General features: G+C 39.6%; 3 protein-coding genes across 7 annotated transcripts in view; 1 reads left to right on the forward strand and 2 right to left on the reverse strand.

The window, feature by feature from the left end:
* Positions 1-5221, reverse strand: part of slbp (stem-loop histone mRNA binding protein) — a 33766-nt gene extending 28545 nt beyond the window's left edge. Inside the window, exons 1-2 of the mRNA XM_077532946.1 lie at positions 4999-5221; positions 3227-3349 (exon numbers count right to left, since the gene is read on the reverse strand). Of these exons, the coding sequence (XP_077389072.1) occupies positions 3227-3349; positions 4999-5057 (182 nt within the window). The 5' untranslated portion in view covers positions 5058-5221. The remainder of the gene's footprint in view (positions 1-3226; positions 3350-4998) is intronic.
* The window catches only part of ccdc142 (coiled-coil domain containing 142), a 30380-nt gene continuing 12412 nt past the window's right edge, over positions 720-18687 (forward strand). The window contains exons 1-9 of one of the 5 annotated variants that reach the window (XM_077532940.1): positions 720-839; positions 7091-7183; positions 7274-8393; positions 8499-8552; positions 8840-8914; positions 14064-14098; positions 14290-14335; positions 14641-14882; positions 17113-17340. In XM_077532940.1, coding sequence (XP_077389066.1) covers positions 8857-8914; positions 14064-14098; positions 14290-14335; positions 14641-14882; positions 17113-17340 — 609 coding nt within the window. In that variant the 5' untranslated portion in view covers positions 720-839; positions 7091-7183; positions 7274-8393; positions 8499-8552; positions 8840-8856. Of the gene's footprint in view, positions 840-6765; positions 8553-8839; positions 8915-14063; positions 14099-14289; positions 14336-14640; positions 14883-17112; positions 17341-18687 lie in introns of those variants that run through there. The other 4 variants (XM_077532937.1, XM_077532942.1, XM_077532938.1 and 1 more) reach the window with 4 other exon arrangements.
* Positions 11208-13087, reverse strand: LOC144025837 (uncharacterized). The gene is made up of 4 exons (XM_077532194.1): positions 12484-13087; positions 12307-12353; positions 12177-12218; positions 11208-11528 (listed from the first exon to the last, which is right to left on the reverse strand). Exons 1-4 carry the CDS (start codon positions 12608-12610, stop codon positions 11235-11237), a joined length of 510 nt encoding a protein of 169 aa, XP_077388320.1. The 5' UTR covers positions 12611-13087; the 3' UTR covers positions 11208-11234.

Raw genomic sequence — 18687 nt, forward strand, 5'->3', positions numbered from 1 at the left:
TCTGCTGCGTCATGACTGTTTTGATTTTGGATTCCCCACCGGCTTGCCCTCAGCTCGGTGCTGGCGGCGCGGATTGGCGTCCCACCCGGAGACCACGTTTATTTGTGTAGAATGTGTATGCACGTATAAAAAAATAAATAAATAAATAAAAAAAATACAAGTAATTAATTAAAAAAATTAAATAAAATAAAAAGTGTAATAGCTCGAGCATACTTTCTGCTGCGTCATAACTGTTTTGATTTTGGATTCACCACCGGCTTCCTCGCTGGCGCACTGATTGACTGCATGTCACTGTCAATCTGCTGCGCGCATGGTTCGTCCCCGGGGGACACCGCACACGGAGCGAAGTCGGGCCAAAAAAATCCAACATGTTGGATATGCCCGATTTCAAGTCGGAGGTCCTTCCGAGCGCTGATATCGGGAGGCGGCACGTGTGGTGACAACACACACGGCAGGATTATCTGTGAAGATTATCACTTGCGTGTCGGCGCGTCCTTGCGATTGTCGGGAGGGGAAATTTGGGGCTAAAATCAGGCCAATTCTCCTGCCGTGTGAACCAGGCTTAAGTGAAAGAATGAGTGGCAGAATCAGTCTGCCCTGCGGGGGTACCTGCAGCTGCTCGTCCGAGTTCGTCTTTCATTGGACATGGTTTAGTTGAGTGAGAGTGTGTGTGTGTGTGTGTGTGTGTGTGTGTGTGTGTGGGGGGGGGGGGGGGGGGGGGGGGACGTAGTCATTTGAATTAAAAGTAGATATCGATTCATTAAGAAAGAGATCCTGGAGAACATTGGATTACAATTCGCCGGTATGTGGGCCGATGACAACATAGCTTCTGCTCCAAGGTAGGCTCTTCACTTTCGTGCTGAAAGGTGCGTTTCAACTTTTTTTTTTTTTTTGCTATGTCCATCCATCCATTAGCAGATCCGCGTATATTTGACAACACTTATATAAATCATGTGTGAATTACGTTTGAGGCTAGGAAATTCGGGTTGTTTCTAAACAGTTACGCAAGACTTGGCGCTATAGCTCGTAGCTAAGCTAAAAACACCCCCTAGCTACAATGCATACTCTCTAATATTTGCTTATTTTCATACACTTCTATTACAATTTTGACTTTTGTGCTGCTTGGAAATGAAACTAGGGACCTCAAGGAGGCCATTTGTGAAGAAATCTCAAAATGGACAAAAAATGTCCAACTGTCTAATATCGCCCATATCTCTAGATCAGGGGTGTCAAACTCATGTTAGCTCAGGGGCCGCATGGAGGAAAATATATTATCAAGTGGGCCGCTTCAAGGAAAATAACGGTATATAACTTAAAATCAATTGCCGTCATTTATCGCAGATTTTTGTGGACCAGCCCTAAATTACGGAGCTCAACTGTAATCATATTGTTCCGAAAAATAACGCGAATGCAAATGAAACGCGGCAACACTTTACCGGTATACGTTCCGGACGTGTTAACTCAACATGTTTTGCATATATATATTGTTCCCAGAATGCATTGCATGGCACAGTTAATGATGTTATAAGGACGTTAATCTTTGTCGTATGTATTTGTGTTACCAGTAATTGAATTTGTGTTATATTTAACACGTTTATGTCGGTGCATGATTACAAAAAAATAATAATAATTAAACAAACCGTAGTTTGTGTGTAAAATAATGACATCCAGGACGACGATTCCCCATAGATGACGATTCCCCATACAAGTTACATTGCTCATCTGAAGACTGCTTGTGAAATTACAAATTTATATGTTTTGATTGTGGCCGGTTCATTAATTAGTCCGACATTATAATTTTTTATTTTTTTTAACTTTACAAAATTATCTCGTGGGCCGGATTAAACCCATTTGCGGGCTGTGGGATACGGCCCACGTTTGACACCCCTGCTCTAGATTGAGTCTGCCGACATGTGGACCCTTTTGCCGGAGCGGGTCACATATTATTATTGTGCGTAATTGCAAATGATGGCTTTTCCCCTCACATACCTCCGTTTCTAAAACAGGGCGTTTTCTAGAAGCGGAAAAAAAAAAAAAGTAAGTAAAATTCAAAATATAACCACTTCTCCAGGGAACACTACACCACTGATTATGCCTCATTAAAACACATTAAATAGCAAAACTGAGAATTAACCACTGAGACCGGTCATAGGCTTGAGCCACTAGACCAGGGATGGGCAATCTCGGTCCTCGAGGGCCGGTGTCCCTGCAGGTTTTTGAGGCTTCCGTTTTCCAACACAGCTGATATATGATCAGCTCATCAGCAAGCTCTGCATAAGAGGGATAACGATCTCGTTGATTGGAATCAGCTTGTGTTGGAAAACGGAAACCTCAAAAACCTGCAGGGACACCGGCCCTCGAGGACCGAGATTGCCCATCCCTGCACTAGACGCAGCCGAGTTCAAGTAGAGCAAGGATGGGCAATCTCGGTCCTCGAGGGCCGGTGTCGCTGCAGGTTTTGGAGGTTTCCGTTTTCCAACACAAGCTGATTCCAATCAACGGGATTGTTATCAGTCTTATGCAGAACTTGCTGATGAGCTGATCATATGTCAGCTCGTGTTGGAAAACGGAAACATCCAAAACCTGCAGGGACACCGCCCCTCGAGGACCAAGATTGCCCATCCCTGAAGTAGAGCAACACATCATCAGTCGGAGGTCGCGGCTCACAACGAGCTTCGGCTGGCTACTGTGTTTATTTTCATAAACTAGCCTATTTATTCAATATTTCACTTATTTCACATTTAATTACATTTTTATTATTAATTTTAAAAATCACAATGCAATCGAAATTGCGATGTCATCATTTTCAAAACTGACCATATTTACTTCCACAAACACCTTTTTTTTTTGCATGTCACTCGCTGTGTGCTGTTTGCTCATGCGCGTTACATTCCAGGCGCATTGCGTTTACATTAGATGTTACATTTGTTTTTGTAATGTGAACGGGAACATAAAAAGATCAGATTTGACAAAAAAATATCTGACGTGGGCATCACTCCCTGCAGTGTGAACGTGGTAGCCTTAGCGTAAAATTAAGAGCTCTGGGATGTTCACCCTGCATCCGGTTTGTGCACTTTTCTGCACGGTCAATTTGAAATAATGTCCTGTTTTTTATAAAGGGACATAAATTTAAACTTTTTTTTTTTTTTAAACTGATTCATCAATAGAAAAAAAATTTATTGATTGAAGTCATCGTTAGTTGCAGCCCTAGTATAGAGACGCTTACCTGGCATTTCTGCTGTTAGTGTGAGTGTCATCTTCACCATCATCATAATCATCTCTCCGCGACCGCAAGCTTCCATCAACGCCTCGTTTCCTGCAGTGGGACCACCGCGATCGGCCATGAGACCTATAAAGTGGAGAGGGGAGGGGAAAAAAATACTTGAGATCAACAAATGTATTCATACAATCAAGACATCTAAGCAGTAAAATACTTAAGTATTATACGGTGTCGTTAAAAAGAATCCCACCTCCAGATTTGTTTGCATATTTATCAAACTTCAATGTTTTGTATTACCAACCCAATTTAAATATCACAAAACAACAAGTTGGCTTTTGCAACACCTTATAGTTGTGGTTACTTGTGAATCAGGTCATAAACTGCAGCACATGACTGTGATGGTATTTACAGCGGTAGTTGTTTTGCATCTTAATGGGCAAGATTTTTGCCATTAGCACATTTTTTTGTTTGTGCAAAGAATGTTTGTTCTGCTGGACTGTCCACAATGGTATGGCTGCAAAGAGCTGTGAAGCACGTGAGCTGGACTGCTACTTTACACTGTATTATTTAAACCTTTAAGAAAATATTAGTTCTAAATCTAACTGAATATTTAACATTTTCTCTTGTTCAAGCCATTCCTTATAGAAAGATTTAACAAAACCACCCAAAAAAATGTAGCACAGCAAAATGATTGATGATCATTGATCAATTTAAGTGGATAAAACTTAAAATATAGAATATTAAAAAAAATTGGTTAAAAAAAAAAATCACCATTATTTATTTAGGTCTGAGACAGCGTCAATTAGCTTCAAGTGGCCCAACGCAATCAGGTTGTGGATTTGAACCACTGGGCCACTGTTAATGTAGGAGAACCCTGGTGAGGTCCAATCACGTCCAGTGAAATACTGTATGTATTATCTGCCTAAATTGTGTTTTTAAGTTTAATTAAGCTGCTCCCAAGTATGCTCCTATGCTGCAATTTAAAGTGCATGCCAATGTTAGGTCAGACAGTGTCTCAAATATTAATCAACTCATGCATCATTTGCTTATTTTTCCTTTCTTGATGAAGCAGTGTTAACTGAATAGACTTTAATTGTATCACTATATACCTTGCATTTATGCTTCCAATTCCAAAGGGTAAAGTAATTATTTGGCATGTTTCTCTGTTTTTAATAATTTCTACATTTGGAACCGTCTTACTGCCAAGTGGGTGAAAAAAAAATGCCATGGTTGCATGCCATGTTTGGAAAGAAAAAAAACGGTGTTTGGTTCAAACCATTTGCAATCTCTCACATTATTTTATTTATTTTTTTTACCGCATATATGTGTATACTAGTTTGTCAACTAAATAATACACCTTTACTTCTTTTGTTCAACAGAACAAGGGGCCATTTGTTTCTCCCGCCATTTGCTTCTTACTTCCGACTGCCTGCTGTTCGTCCAACCGGCTATGTTAGCGTGGTTAAATGCTCTCAAATGCCTAATAGGACAAAAACGCACCTTTCTTTCATTTTCACGTAGCAGTGGCGGTTGACAAACAGAACTGAGGAACTATTTTCGAACGACAAAGGACCAGCGAGCTCAACAACCACCATATGGCCGTCGAAGTAGTCAAAAGCAAAATCGAAAGCTATCAAATGAGTGAGCATTTGAGCACGACATTCATTGCAGCCGTAACTGTATTATAATACATATTTAAAACAATGCCAAAACAAACCGACAGAAGATTGGTCCATCTTCTTCGAACGTACTACCGAAACTCCACTCAACCAGGTTACCTGTCCTCTAGTTCGGTGTTGTTTCCGTCACGTCTTCTGCCTCTGGCCAAGTCAGACATCTTCTTGTTATGTACACGGCAACGCGGTTACAAATGGTAAAATAGTGTTGCAATAAAGCATGAGGCGAACCTTCCCCCGACTGGCAGTCAACAAACACCCGCCAACACTAGAAGACGCGCGACCAAAACGTCATATGACCGGAAAGGGCGGTTCTACGTACAGTCGTATTTGTCGGGTTTTGACGTCATCACGCCGCGCGGAGGGTTCCTTTGATGCAGCCGACAATTTTTTTTTTTTTCTTTCGGACATTATTACAACAGATTTCGCCGAGCACATCAACAACATCCGAAAGAAGGGCTGGCGGATTGAAGCCATGGCTCACGTCTTTATTTATTTGTTATTGTTAAATATAAAGTTCAAGTGTAAAAATCAAAACAAATGTATATAATAGAAAAATCAGTCAATAAAAAGATGAACACATGTACATCCGTGGAAAAAAATGAAAACTACAGACAAAGACAGAAAGTTATGCTGCAACATGCTATAGGAAGCTAGGGGCTAGTATCTCCAAAACAAACTAAAAGACGGACTGTTTCATGGCTCTCACCACAAAAAGCTACAGTGAGTTCACAATCATCTTCCATCCATCCATCCATTTTCTTGACCACTTATTCCTCACAAGGGTCGCGGGGGGTGCTGGCGCCTATTGCAGCTAGCTCTGGGCAGTAGGCGAGGGACACCCTGGACTGGTTGACAGCCAATCGCAGGGCACACAGAGACGAACAACCATCCACACCCACAAGCACACCTAGGGACAATTCAGAGCACCCAATTAACCTGCCATGCATGTCTTTGGAATGTGGGAGGAGACCGGAGTACCCGGAGAAGACCCACGCGGGCACGGGGAGAACATGCAAACTCCACCCAAGAAGGCCGGAGCCTGGACTCGAACCGGAGTCCTCAGAACTGGGAGGCGGACGCACTAACCACTCCCCACTATGCCACCCTCACAATCATCTATCTATCTTAAATCTTTTTACCTGGAGTGATGTTTATTTTAATTTCAAAATGTGATGAAATGTCGTTTGACTACTACTAATCTGCCTTAAACATTTTCTTGTTTTGTACCAAAAAATAAATAATTGTCCTACTGCACAGTGCACATGCTTCACTCCAACTTCAAGTTTTTGCCAACATAAATAGATATAATAATAATATACAGGGTGGGGGAAAAAAAAAAAAAAAAAAAAAAAAAAAAAAAAAAAAAAAAAAGAATAACCCTATTTCATGATCAAATATTTCGTAAGTAAATGTATGAATCAGGCGGCACGGTAGTCGAGTGGTTAGCACGTCCGCTTCCCAGTTCTGAGGTCTCCGGGTCGAGTCCAGGCTCGGACCTTCCTGGGTGGAGTTTGCATGTTCTCCCCGTGCCCGTGTGGGTCTTCTCCGGGTACTCCGGTCTCCTCCCACATTCCAAAGACATGCATGGCAGGTTAATTGGGCGCTCCGAATTGTCCCTAGGTGTGCGTGTGAGTGTGGATGGTTGTTCGTCTCTGTGTGCCCTGCGATTGGTTGGCAATCAGTCCAGGGTGTCCCCCGCCTACTGCCCAGAGCCAGCTGAGATAGGCGCCAGCAGCCCCCGCGACCCTTGTGAGGAATAAGCAGTCAAGAAAATGGATGGAAGGATGTATGAATCAGAATGAGGGAGTGGGTGTTTGAAAGCAGCGACAGAAAAAAAATATAAAATGCTCTTTGTGCTTGGCCTCCTTGATAACCTGACTTCACAGTTTGTGATTTTTTTCTCTGGGGGTTTGTAAAAAAATAAAGTCTTTGTTCCACCATTACCAACTGACCTGGAAACCTTAAAACATCGAATAACATCATTTTATTTGCAAATGATGTGAAAATGGCTGTTTGTACTTGCAGGGAGGAAATAGCATTTTGAAGACATTTACATTTGTCAACTCACAACAGTAGGCCAACACCAGATGTAGCACACTAAGCACACGTCAAGTGTATTTATTGTTTCTCGACCTACACAGGTGGATAAATTGTGTAAGCTTTGTAACAATTGTTGTGTCGACTCCAAAAGGTTCTCACTTGGATCTCATGCTACACATCAGGACTAAAATGAAAAATAGGCAAGTCTATGATAAAATGGTTGAGAAGCTCTGCGGAGCATCAGGTGAGAGCTTTTGTATTATTCTGGTTGATTTTATTTTTATGCTGTTGTCCTAAATACATATTATTTATTGAGTTATTTTCATTCATCAAGGTGGTTTGGCTGTGATCATGTGCCCCTGTGGTGTGGTGTACAGCTTGAAATTCAACATCAGGGTAGACGGCCCTAGGGACTTTGCTGATATGCTGCTAGCATGGAAAGTTGGAAACATCTGCCCAACATATCACTTTATGATTCTGCACACGATCTTCTAAATCACACCAACCTGACTTATGTACTTGCTGGATGAATAGGATAAATGCCAAAACGTTGAAGAATAGCTGTGATTTCGTTGCTGACAGTAAAAATTAAATTGTCTAACAAATGTTAGATACGTGTTGGATGTGAATAGCCAGGTCATGTACAGCACAGTGCCAAAACATGTACTACTGCTGTAAATTTGCAGTCGGCCTTTGTGACTTTTGAGGCAGAACATGTAAGACATGGATAAAGGCAGATTCACGTTTCTGTTTGTTTTAAAATAACATTACAAGAGTCACCTACAAGCCTGAAATGGCCATATTGTCATCAATTTCACAAAATAATGGGCCAAGACAATATATATGAAGTGATATATATTTTTTAAAAGTGCCCAAAAGCTCCCAAATACCTCATGTTTGTATGAATACCTAAAATAAATGCCTTGAATTCATTGGCGGGGTTAAAAAAAAAAAAAGCAACCAGTCCGCCTACTGCCCAGAGCCAGCTGAGATAGGCGCCAGCACCCCCTGCGACCCTTGTGAGGAATAAGCGGTCTAGAAAATGGATGGATGGATGGGGGAAAAAAACTAATGCGTGACATGCCCTGAAGTTTGTAAGCAAAAAGAAAAAATAAATTTGCCATTGCAGCAGTTACGCGTCTCCAAAAGATGGCAGCATTGCAGCAACAGGCACATCGGTAACCTGTGACGTAAAAGAAGCAAAGGACCCGGAAATCTTCATTTGTGTTTTCATGGTAACAGAAAAGCAAATGTTGGATTGGCTACTGCCTTATTTTCTAATCTCGCGAGCAAACGGACGCTATTTTTAACACCCGCGAGGATTAACAAACAAATGGATGGACATTTCACAAAACCCAATTATTATTGTCCAACATGCCACTGAAGGAATATTGCAGTTCCTTTCACGAGCACGGATGGATGAAAACATATTTTCTGTTTTGCCTAAATCTAACGTGAGTTTATTCGATGTCAGACTAGCGTCATCTGGTTGTGGCGTTAGCTCACTCCACGATGCAGACATGTTTACTGTCCAACTTCTTGGTCTCGTTCCTCACAAGCATGTACCAGACTTGGATCTAAAGGAGCATTTTCTGCTGCTGATTCAGAAAAATGTAAGTTTTCGGTTTCAACTCGTCACCTCGCAAAATCCACGTTGTTCGTGGCAGATAGTACATTGCAGGTAAAAAAACAACGGTACTCAAAGCCTTCACCTTTAAAAATTTGATAAGATCTCATTATGTTTCGCCTTAAATACAAATCAAGTGTTTGATTATTTCATAAAGTCAGGGAAGTTTAAAGCCATAGTTGCCTTAATTTCTTTTTACATATTGTATGATCATTTTATTGATGTGTAAATGAAACTGCACAAAGTACATCATGTTTTATGCTTTCTTTTCAGGCAAAATTGAGACTGCAATGGATGAAAACTATCTCGATTTGCTGAAAGACCCTGCTGGAAAGCCTCTCCTAGCAGGTGATCTTGACATATACGCATGCACAGTACTGTTTGTTCTATTTAGTAATGCCGTTCATGCCACCCAAGGTCACCTTACAAGGTATGGGCTGAAAATACAAATTAAACATCATTTAAAAACATCAATCAGACATTTTATTATTATCTGAACCGTTTATCCAAAATGAGTGAAAACAAAAGTAAGTAGGCGTAGCGCAAGTGGCTGGTAGTGATTAGATGTATTGCAGTTCAGATATCAGTATTGGGAGAGGCCCGGATACTGCATGAAACAGTGGTAGGTACGGTATGGGCTTCGGCCGATACTGCAAAACTGGTTACCGGAATCGGTATCGGGGGCCAAAAAAAGGCCGGTATCGGAACAACACTAATATATGCCACGGAAGAGGCGGGACTGTTTTTGCACATCAGTTTGTTTCTGGTTCGGTTTGCGACGTGTGGGCTGCGTCAAAAATACTTGTGCTTCCGACTTTGTGCCCCTCAGTTACACGTTCGCAACCCGGACCGGAAACAAACTGATGTGCAAAATCACGTCCCGCCTCTTCCATGGCATATACCCCATTAGGCGACAGATGAGTTTTGATTAGGTTTTGAAGTAGGACTAGAAGAGGGTTGATGAGGTCAGACTGATGTGGGTGATGATCCTGGCAGCCGAGTTCTGGATGGTTTGGGTCTGTTGGCGTCGGCGAGGTTGGAAAAACAGAAATGAGGGCGTTACAATAATCATTACGGGATGTGACATATGAGTGGATCAGGATTTCAGTCCCTGTCATCGGCGGAATCTGGAGATGTTGCGGAAGTGGAAGAAAGCAGTCGGGGTGATGTTTTGAAAGATAACTTTTATTTTTCATATTTACAATACCGTATGTATAGAAGCACCATTAGCACACGGTAATACAATGGAGCGTCCAAAGTTAAATGCCACAAAAGTAATACTATTTTAAGTTCAACTTAAATATTCTGTAAGAATATTTAAAAGTGAAATGGGTTTAAAAAAAAAAAAAAAAAAAAAAAAAGATCACGTGTGAAGTGTCAACAAATCTTGTACGACTTCGGCTCATTCGAGCATTGATGGCAAAGATGACCACAACATAAAAAGTGGCTGGCTGATTGGTACAATATGATTAAATATTGATATTGTCGCTACTCAACGCAAGATGTAGTCCCAGCATTCCTGTAAAAGTGTGCGAGCAGGCAAGGAAGTATGTTCATTTAGACATGGCGTAGTGTGGTGAGGTATTAACAGGAAGTACTGAGGGCTTACTGGGATCATGGGATAGCTCAATAAGGACCATGTGTCACTCTTGCGTACTAAACACAACAACACATGGAATTCCTTCACCTCATTGGTGGACTGTCAATTTAAGTATTTATACAACAGTAACAAAGTCTTATGTAGCACATCTACACCTGTGCCATGTGTGCAATCCAAATACTTTTATTTTTAACAACCGTAGAAGTTTGAGCACAGATAGTACGTTATATGTTCCGCTAATCAGATAATGGATGGATAAAGGTAAAATTAATGAGCGTAAACCAGGGGTGTCAAACATACGGCCCGCGGGCCGGATCAGGCCCGCAAAGGGGTATAATCCGGCCCGCTAGACGACTTTGTAAAGTTAAAAAAAATAAATTGTAATGTCGGACCAATTAATCAGCCAGCCAACAATCAAATATATACATTTATAATTTCACAAGCAGTCCTCAGATGAGTAATGTAACTTGTACACGGAATCGCCGTGGAAGTCATTATTTTACACACAACTTAAAAGTTATGGTTTGTTTAAAAAAAAAAAAAAAAGAAAGTTTTTTCATAGACCAACATAAACGTGTTAAATACGACACAAATTCAATTACTGGTAACACAAATACATATGACAGGGATTAACGTCCTTATAACTTGATTAACTCTTTGACTGCCAGCCATTTTCGGAAAAGGTAACCCCTATACTGCCAGCTGATTTACAGAATTTTACCGATCTTTCAAGCTCCACAGAAAATGTTGTGTTAGGACTATGGAAACGCGGATACTACCAAATGAAAGATTGAAGTCTCATCTTTCATCTAAAAAAAAGTTTGTTTCTACCTTATTCGGATCTTCAGTAATCAACAATAGAAAACACCTTCGTTTCACCCAAATCCTCTATTTTCTTCCAAAATACGGAGAAATCAAGCTTTTTGTGAAACGATGTTATTTCATGCACTCTAGTGAATTTGGCACTTTTTTTTTTTTTTGCATGAGTGATTCTACAAACACCTAAACTTCTATAAAACACTACCCCAACAATAAAAAATGTTTTTTGATTGCAAAATAACAGTTTATTTACATGCAACAGTAGCAATCAGAACAAACAATTTGGAAAACTCTTTGCAAACTATATACACGTGCGCAACAGTTTTTGTCAGTCTGCTTCTGCATGGACTGATTTGCGTGGAGGTTGGTATGATGAACGATGTGCTGGAGAAGTTCATCCGTTATGAAGAGCTCCAGGATGTCAGCTGGAAGGTGGGAATTCAGCTCTGCTGCAGCATCCCTTGGTCCTGGTTTTGCAGCAAAGGGGAAGATGGTTGGCTGCCAGCCGAATTCATCAACTTCATGCCAGCCAAACTTTGGGATCTGCAAATATACATTTCAATATCATATATTATTTTAGAGCACTGTGATGCAATGTGTGTGTGTGTGTGTGTGTGTGTGTGCATGTTTACCTTTTTTTCTTGGATGTAGGGGTGTTAAAAAAAAAAATCGATTCGGCGATATATCGCGATACTGCATCGCGCGATTCTCGAATCGATTCAATAATCGGCAGAATCGATTTTTTTTAATTATTTTTTTTAATTTTTTTTTAGGATTCACACCTTGAGCATGGAAGAATGTTATATGAACGGAACATTAAGCCTTAATATTTTATTTTAATGCTGTTCAAACATGAAACAGATTACAACCTCTATAAGACTGAAATTTCAGATAAATAAATAATACATTTTCATATAAATCTTACACTCTACAAGCTTACTGATTAGTATTTTCTAAATTTGAATGAAAAAAATCGCAACAATCGACTTATAAATTCGTATCGGGATTAATCGGTATCGAATCGAATCGTGACCTGTGAATCGTGATACGAATCGAATCGTCAGGTACTAGGCAATTCACACCCCTACTTGGATGTATTGGTTGATGCACATTCTGTAAATTATAGAAGACGTTTACCATCAAATATTTTATTAGTGTTGTGGAGAATCTCTTTTTTTTTTTTCTTTTTACCATTGTTGTGCTCACTGTGAGAAGGGTCACTTTGAGTAGGAGCTGAAAGAAATATATACACAATTACAATACTATCGAAAGACTTTCCTTTTATTGTTGCGGTGTATTGAAAACGTTTTTTTTTTTTTACCTTTCTTTGTCGTAGAACCAGCGGTCGGACGTTGCTGTGAGCACGATCTATAAAATATACATTCACGTTTGTATAGGTAATAGATGTTTTAGTGTATATCAGCACATTTACACACGCTGCTAGCAGATCGCCCGAAAAGTAATCTTACTAGCAATCTCTTAGCATGTTAGCGCTTACCTTCACGTTCTTGGGAAGACTGTCCAAGACTGTCTTGCATCGGACCCATAGTAGTCGTCATCGTCCGATGAAACGTCATCTGTGCAGACGTGCTCGGTTGTGCACCACTTTTCTCCGGTGTTAGCATCGCTAGCCGGTGCGGCCTTAGGACGTTATTAGCATCGCTAGCCGGTGGGGCCTTCGGACGTGGTCGAAACGGCCGCGTCACCGCTTCAACTATGACTTAACTCCGTCATCACTGTGCTCTTGAGCACTGGTCGATGCTTTTGAGCTTTGAAAATAAGGATCAAGCGTGAGCTGATTGCCATCTGTAGCCTTTTTGACTCCCTTAGCCAAGTTAGCCATTCTCTCCCCCTCAACACTCTAGCTCCGCCTCTCTTCTTCTACTGTTGTCTCCTACCCGATCTTGTCCAAAAGACTCATCACAGCCATCTAGTGGCCAGGAATACTCATTATAGTAACCCGATCGGCTTGATACTTGGAGCACAGCTGCCCAAGGCTTTCCTCCACCCGTTTCCATAAAAAAACATAGTAGACGTCAATTAACGTCTATGGCGGCCAATCCTAGGATTATACTGAACGTCTTTAAACGTTTATGGCGGTCAAAGAGTTAACTGCCACACAATGCATTCTGGGAACTACATATATGCAAATCAGGTAGATTTAACACGTCCGGAACTCATACAGGCAAAGTGTTGCCGCGTTTCATTTGCATTCGTGTTTTTTTTTTTTTTTTAATCAATAGATTACAGTTGAGCTCCGTAATTTAGGGCTGGCCCAAAAATCGCAAAAATCTGCCTATAATTGTCGACAATTGTTTTTAACTCATTTGCTCCCAATAACGTGTAAATACGTTTTTGGTTTTTTTTATGTTCCAAGTGTCCCAAAGACGTATTTATAGGGTTTTTTTTTTTTTAAATGCTAGAGCATACAGAAGGCTTTGATTCAGCCTCTCAACTGCAAAGAACGGTTGCAGAAATGGTAGTTATTACACAAACGGCCAGCAGGTGGCAGCAGAGCAAAGGAGATCAACCAGGGCCATGTAGAAAAAAAGCTCAATTACTTACAATTTTAAATAGATTTGTGAAAACTGATGAAACTTATCTCTCTTCTAATGCTAATTGCTGCAAAACGGAAACAGGTAGAAACATACTTTTTTCCCTGATGAAAGAAGAGACTTTAATCTTTCTTTTGATAGGTTCCATGCTTTTATGGCCATAAAACACAATATTCTGTGGGCCTTGCAAAATCAGTCAAAATCCAGTAAAACAGCCGGGAGCGAACGGGACTACTTCATTGAAAATGGCTGGGAGTGAATGAGTTAAGTTATATACCATTATTTTACCGATTCGGCTCACTTATTAATATATTTTCCTCCATGCGGCCCCTGAGCTAATATGAGTTTGACACCCCTGGCGTAAACGGTGGGAGAAACACTATAACTGTAGCAGATATATACACATTTATTTGTTTATATGATAAAAAAAATAAACATACATTTGTATTGCGTTACCCTCCATGTTGTTTTGCTGCCATTTATGATTCATTTTCAGTTTGTTTTGATTTCTTTTCTCTTTCAGAGAAATCTGGATCATTCACTCCAGAAGAGGAGAAGGTAAGTTGATTTGGTTCAAAAAGGAAGACTTTGAGACATTTCAGAAGTCTATTGTCATCATTTTTGTTACCTTGAAGCCAATCTAGCATGATGTAGTACCTCTATATCAGCAGTAGAATTACAAACAATATAGAACATACTAGTGTATCTTCAATGTGAAGATACTCATTTTCAATTCTCCTATCTTGCAGAAGGCTTGCATATCCTGTACAGCCGAAGAAGATCTGAACACTAATGGTAAAGTGTGAATGGAACATATGCTTGAGTCATAACCTGTTTGAAAGGAGACATTAATCAAATTTCTGCGTTTCTTTTTTTTTTGGAATGATAAACCTAAAATAAAATAAGATGTTCTTGCACCTTTGTGAAGGCATTTCACCACTGAACAAAAATGTTAATAAACTATTAGAGTGGTTTCAGCATATTGCTATTTTTAATAAAAACAGTTGTCAACATTGCAGAAACATTTAGTTGTTAATTACCTTTCTTTTTCTCAGATTAAAAAAAAAACACCCATCTGTTGTCCGACTCATGCCTTTCAGGGTCTTGGTCACAGAGGACCATCTCTCGTTTAGTCAGAAGCACCTTGAACCCTCGGATGAAGTGGCTTTTACCTGGTCACAGTCACGAGGATGAGGAAGAAGCGGAAGAGGAAGGAAACTTTGTCGTAGCTTGCAACCTGGTGTCCCGGTCCTCTACCCGTATACTGCGTTTGCAACATGCTCTTCTGAGTGTGTCAGTGCAGTGGCAACATGTCAGCGGGACACAGATGGGATCTCCCAAGGTGAGCTGCTGGAGTTATATTCATTGTAATTTTTTTTTTTTTTTGTGCAAAGGTTGGGACTTCGCTCCATAAAATCTGGTGTGTTACATTTATAAAAACATTCTTCGAAAGACTCTCTTTATCCCTGAGTTTTTTGCTGCTTCAGTCAATCCTGAACCCAGACCTAACACATTAAATCGAACTACAGTGGTGCTTTGAGTTTTCAGCGGCCGTATTAAGTTTTTTTTTTTTTTTTTTTTTTCCCCCAAAGATGTGAGCCATGAACTTCATTTAACTCACTGGCAAATATTGAATGACTCAAGATATTTAATGACATTCACTTTTAAGTATTACTGTCAAGCAAAATATAAAGCAAATAGAATTTAGTGTTATGTATTAGCTTAGTGCTAACAAAAAATGCGACATTTACATGTTAGCAGTTAGAAACTTCGTATTATCAATAGTTGCCTTTTGAGCAGCAATGGATTGTTGAATACAAACGGTGGAGCAACAGATATAAACAAAATATAACACAGGTTTTATCCTATACAGAAAAATTACATGATCTTATGCCGATGTCAGACTACACGAAAACAGCCCGATTTCAGCCCGACCGACGTGTCGCGGACAAACGGGGCATGTTGTAAACGATTTTGGGTTGTCTTGACGTAGCGTCGCCCGTGTAGTGTGACACGTTCAACGACTGGTCGCCGGTTGTCCGGGACGGTTCACGACGAAAGTCTAGCATGTTAGAATTTTTGCTCGTCTTGACGCATAATGTGACATACCTACGTCGTCATCCGTTTGGTTCCACAGCATTGACCAATAGCGAGAGGGAGCAAAACGTCAATCACACACTGAACACCACTTTATAGCTCTTTTTATTTATGTATACATTTGTTTATTTATTCGTTTATGTTTTTATTTATTTATCCCCTGGATATTTCATGGGATGGGGCCAGACAGGTGCATCTCGAGGGGGTTAAAAAAAAAGAAGAAAAAAAAGCGCCCCGCTGCAGCGCTGCGGCTGCATGGAGCGCGCACGCATCCGTGCAACCCGTCAGGCAACAGCGACATGAATAGAGGGCCAAAATATATTGTGACTGTTGTTCTAATAATTTCAGAAATTTGGGCATATGAGATGGGCACATATTTAGTGAGGATCGATCACATTTTCATATAGTCGGGCCAGGCCTCGCCGCCTTAACTGTTACCCGCTCTCACTTGAAAGTTTTTTTTCCCCCCCCTCGGAGTGAGTGGCCTACTATACAATGCACCGTACTAAAACAAATCAAATATGAATAAATGAAGCAGTAAAAAATACTCAATATAATATTTCAGTGTTTGATAAAATAATAAAACAAGATGTCATCCCGCAAATTAATTAACAAAATCAGCTATAATTACCCCGGCGCATATAGGCCTAAATAAATTAAAATACAGTGTTGGCTACTAAATCATATTTTAAACACTATTGAGGAGCAGGGAGTGCAAGCAATGCGCTCACATCACACTTGTCCCATGCGTGCTCCATTCACGCAAACACTCCCTGTCCTTGCCTCTTTTTTTTTTGTTTTGTTTTTTTTTTTGTCCCACCTCCCTGACAAACAGTGGCCGAAGCATTTCTCTTGGCAAGACAACACGCGATGATCGGCTGGTGTCTTGTCGCGTTCAGACGTGTAGTGTGACTACACGCCCCGTCCACGACACGGAGCGAATTTGTCGTGTAATGTGACAGCGCAACTGTCGTGTAAGACAAAAAAATCGCGTAGTCTGAAATTGCCATTAGTCACTCCAAGATGTAGTGGAAGAAGAAATAATTTCTTTGCATTCTATTTTACTATGTGATAATGATTCATTTTTGTTTTTATACAGTACAATATTGTAGAAGTCTATTTTTTTCTTTTATAAAACACAATATTTTTCCCCATTCATTTCAATGGCAAAAGATGATTCAGATCATTGAAATATGTGGTAGACACTGTGGGCTCCCACCCCATAAATGGCAGCCACATTTTCATCATTTAACAAGTTGTTAGGTTTCCCTTTTGTTTAGTGATGAATTAAAAGCCTTAAAACTAAAATAGATAAACACAAATACAGATGTAAAAGCAGTGGCATTAAGTCAGTGCTTCTCAAATAGTGGGGGGCTTAAAATAATTGAGAAGCACTGCATTGAGTAAAGCCAAGCTCTTGGTTTTTTTTTTTTACTTGATCTAAATTCTTGTTTTCTCCTGTAATCCTGGTCAAGATCTGTGTCAAGGGCAGGACTGTGTCAGGTGACGGTGTTCTCCTGGTGCCTGCGGCGGCCTTCTTGAGTAAGCAATACCAAGCGCTGTGGAGGCTCCTGGAGCAGAGATCACTGCTGCTCTTTCTCCACGAGTACACCAGGAGGGCTCATTTAACTGCTGCGTACATCTCGAAAGTGGGTCACATGCTTGAGAATCATTTGAGGACGTCACACTTTTCATCGAACCAAGTATGTGCAAAATGTTTAATAAGGAGGGGTGTCAAAATTAATGCAGTAATTTGGATTTAATTTAAAGTTCCTTCAATGCTACTACCGTAATTTTTTTAACTACCGCACTTTACTTGGAAAGCCTGTTCGTCAATATTAGCAGTAATAAATTTAATAATAACGTATAGAATTGTGGAGACGGGGGTCAAAAGTTGTATTTTACAATTTTAAAAATTTGCAGAATTTCACAAGTTACTTCATGTTAAAGATTACACAGCTCTTAATATGAAAAGGAAAAATACGCTGAGCTGTCTCCGTCTTACAAATGCAATTAAGCCATCTAGTGGCAGAAAAATGACCTCAGCACAAATCAATGTCACACTTCTTCTTTTTTTTTTTTGCACTTTTATGAATTATTATGAAATTACCAACGATTAAAAGATGAAAGGCAAGTTTATTTGTATAGCACATTTCATACACAAGGCAACTCAATGTGCTTTACACAAGGAAAGACAACACATAAGCATCAAGAAACAGTAGTTAACATTCAGAGGAAGAAAAATAAATGAAAATAGGTTACAAAATTTACTAAAAAGAACATACAATAACAATCTTAAAACATTATTCAACAAACTTTAAAACATTTAACATAAGGAAGTTTAAAATAAAAAAACACTTAATTAAAGCTGTTTAAAAGTCCCTAATCAAAGGTATAAGAAAAAAGCAAAGTTTTTAACCTGGATTTGCAGCCATATTTCTATTAGTTTAAAGGGATACTTCACTTATTTAACCCGTTATAGCAATAAAAAGTTCATATTTTGTCTATAATTAATCTGATACTTTCATTATTTTTCACATACAATTAGTACCTTTAAAAACACATTTTGCAACTTGCTGTCCACTGAAAATGGCATCACAAGGGCTCAGGTAACCAATCACAGCTCAGCTTATGAATGTCACATGACCAAACCTAGAAAACAGATGAGCTGTGATTGGTTACCTGTTCCCTTGTGATATCATTTTCAGTCAACAGCAAGTTGCAAAATGTGTTTTTAAAGGTACTAATTGTATGTGAAAAATAATGAAAGTATCAAATAAATTATAGACAAAATATGAACATTTTATTGCTATAACGGTTAAATAAGTTAAGTATCCCTTTTAACGTTTTTTCCACTTTTATGTTAACAAAAGTATGAAAAGTTTTCATTGAAAAAAATTATTATTATTAATTATTATTATTGTGTATTTAGAACAGATATAAAATTTGCGATTAATTGTGAGTTAACTATTGAAGTCATACGATTTAATTATGATTAAAAATTTAATCGCGTGACACCCCTGAGTATGTTTAAACCCACATTATTGTCA

Source organism: Festucalex cinctus, chromosome 9 (genome assembly GCF_051991245.1).
Source record: "Festucalex cinctus isolate MCC-2025b chromosome 9, RoL_Fcin_1.0, whole genome shotgun sequence".
NCBI classification, from domain to species: domain Eukaryota; kingdom Metazoa; phylum Chordata; class Actinopteri; order Syngnathiformes; family Syngnathidae; genus Festucalex; species Festucalex cinctus.

Bases quoted from the DNA above. Each gene is read 5' to 3' on its own strand.
- LOC144025837 (XM_077532194.1), bottom strand. From the start codon at position 12,610: ATGCTAACACCGGAGAAAAGTGGTGCACAACCGAGCACGTCTGCACAG. The intron at 12,354-12,483 runs GTAAGCGCTAAC...TATATTTTATAG, and splicing joins GTCTTCCCAAGAACGTGAAG to ATCGTGCTCACAGCAACGTC. The intron at 11,529-12,176 runs GTAAAAAGAAAA...GTATATTTGCAG, and splicing joins TCACAGTGAGCACAACAATG to ATCCCAAAGTTTGGCTGGCA.